The sequence below is a fragment of the Montipora capricornis genome, chromosome 6 (assembly GCF_036669925.1).
Source record: "Montipora capricornis isolate CH-2021 chromosome 6, ASM3666992v2, whole genome shotgun sequence".
In the NCBI taxonomy this organism is placed as follows: Eukaryota; Metazoa; Cnidaria; class Anthozoa; order Scleractinia; family Acroporidae; genus Montipora; species Montipora capricornis.
In genome coordinates this window covers 38,948,731-38,951,230 of record NC_090888.1, presented here as the reverse complement: position 1 = coordinate 38,951,230, position 2,500 = coordinate 38,948,731, and the positions used below count along the sequence as shown (strand labels likewise).

Genomic DNA, 2,500 nt, shown 5'->3' with positions numbered 1-2,500 from the left:
GGTTTGTCACAAGTATCGTCTCTGAACCGACATATGCGCATGCACAGAGGGGAAAGGCCCTATGAGTGTCAAGAGTGCGGCAAAAGGTTCCTGGAGAAAGGAAAGCTTGTGCTTCATCAACGCTTGCACTCCGGGGAGCCACCGGAAAAGAAATATAAGTGCACCATGTGCGATAGAGGGTTTACACTAAGCGCGAATCTGCGGACCCATATGCGAACCCATACTGGTGAAAAGCCCTATTCTTGTCCGCAGTGTGGTAAAGCCTTTAAACGGAGCTCAGATGTTGCCAGTCATCTTCGAAGTCACACAGGAGAGAGACCATATAAATGTTCCAATTGCTCTAAGGCCTTTACGATGCTCTCGCATCTAAAGCGACACCAAGTGATACACACTGGTGAAAAACCGTTTAAGTGTGATCTTTGTGGCAAGGGATTTACTCAGCCAAGCTCAGTCAAAGCGCACTTGAAAGTCCATGCTAAAAGGCAGGCACGGCTTGAAGGTGTCAATAAGGAAGAAAGGGAAAAACGACAAAAAAGAGCGACACCAAAAGATGCTGCAATGCAGACGGCTGGAACAGCGAGGCTCAATGAGACGGCTGAATGTTCTCACGGTATCTGCTTGGAAGATGTACAATTAGACGCAGCTAAAATTTATGGAACAGTGGCTGTATGGATTACAGAAGGACCAAGTCGTGAAGCACCAGAAGTTGGGCGAACAGAAGTGATAGAGAGTGAAAATGTGCAGTTGACTGAGGAATATATGAGTGACACGGTGACTTACATGATTCCGCACAGCGACGCCATGGGTCTATTGCAGTTAGCCACCTCTCAAGTGCACCAGCATGAACACTTGAACAGTCCTGCTCATGAAGTGGTAACCCAACAGCTTGCATTGAGAGTTGGAGCAGAGCTAACAACGATTTCTGCGGAACAATTGGACTTAAGCTGCAGCGATGAACAATTTGAATTTGTTTCTACTCACCTGAGTGGTAGAGAATTGTTGCCTTTGGCTAACGGTGCAGATCAAGTCATTAATGATCCGGATAGGCTACAGTTAAAGCTTGGTCAAAACAGGGGACACGAAAGCGCTGGTCAGCAAGAGGAACGTAACCTTTTAGAGCTATAGGACTTTGGCACTGAAGTAAATTGGTTCTGATCACGAGCCAATTTAGGAAAAAAAACAAGGGAGAAAGACCCGTGTTAACGTGAACTGCTCAGTTGACGCGATGCGCCAGATTTGTTCTAGACTGTCAACCGCTCGTGGAGCGTTGCAAGTATAGTAAGAATCTGCAATTGTTCTAAGTATATTCCTTGATATCGATTTTTTCCGTCGTGTCTCTAGACCATGCTCAGTGATATGCATGTGCATGTAGGCCTATGTTAAACACGTCTCATGCGACGCCACCCTGGTTATGCTTGTCGTAACTTGAAAGTCCCTACAACTTTTAGATACGAAAGCTGTTTGTGCATGGAATACGATCCTCTTATCTTTTGACTTTGATCAAGACGATAAAAAAAATATTTCAATTTTTCATGCCTCAAAACGTCTTCATTTTCAGCCTTGAACACGAATCACATCCGAAAGGTTTCGAGGTTTTGTAGAAATGCACAAGCAAGCGTGACAGAAACCTATGAAAATGAATTGGCCTTTTGCAACAAATGGTCACATGGTACAAAATCCGCCATGCTGGAGGGCAAGCTCATTATTACTCCCGCACTGGGACATTAAAACAAAGGAAAGTTAAGCTTGACTGGTTCAGGTCTCTTTGTTTTAACGTCTCAGTGGGGGAATAATGAGCTTGCCCTCCAGCATGGCGGATTTTGTACCATGTGATCGTTTGTTGCAAAAGGCCAAATAGGTAATGGTATCAATATGACGTGGTGCACCGTAAGTTTGTGGCCGCTGTTTGGACATATTTTAATAAAATTAGCCATGTTTCGATTTCTCATTGTCATTATTATCAAGCGAATTAAATTACTAAGTGGATGAGATATGTATGTACATGAAACAGGAGGGAGAATATTAAGGTTTAGGGTCAGGTATCTATTAATCTCTCGTCGACTTAGTAATTTCATTACGCTGATCATTGACATGGAATCGTTCTACTCTGATATCGCCGATTGTTTGGTTTATGTTACACCGTGCCTTGTGTTTTTGGACATAGCTTAGACAAGTTTACCTGTGCTGTGACAACTCAAAGGACAGACAAGACAGACAATGCGAGACAGAGTTGTTTGTAAGGGAGCTGACTCAATCCATTCCGGTTTTCATTTGAGGTCCTGTCCGTTGATTGCACAGCTAAAGCCAAATTTTTGAAAAGAAAGATTTTATGTTAAATCTTCAGTTAACAAGCTTAAAACGTGAGCATAAATGACAACAGTTTTAAAACTCGCTCATAAAAATTTTAGATGGACATCATAATCCACGACGATGACGTCAATGAAAATATCAGATCACGCTTTCAATCTTTATCGTTATTGCTCCACTTCGATTTATGTAT

At 42.8% G+C, this 2,500-nt stretch overlaps 1 protein-coding gene across 1 annotated transcript in view; it reads left to right on the top strand.

Moving 5' to 3' along the window:
* Window positions 1-1,540, top strand: part of LOC138052087 (histone-lysine N-methyltransferase PRDM9-like) — a 16,957-nt gene extending 15,417 nt beyond the window's left edge. Inside the window, exon 5 of the mRNA XM_068898449.1 lies at window positions 1-1,540. This exon is cut by the window's left edge and continues 1,154 nt beyond it. Coding sequence (XP_068754550.1) covers window positions 1-1,125 — 1,125 coding nt within the window. The 3' untranslated portion in view covers window positions 1,126-1,540.
* Window positions 1,541-2,500: the final 960 nt, after the last annotated feature.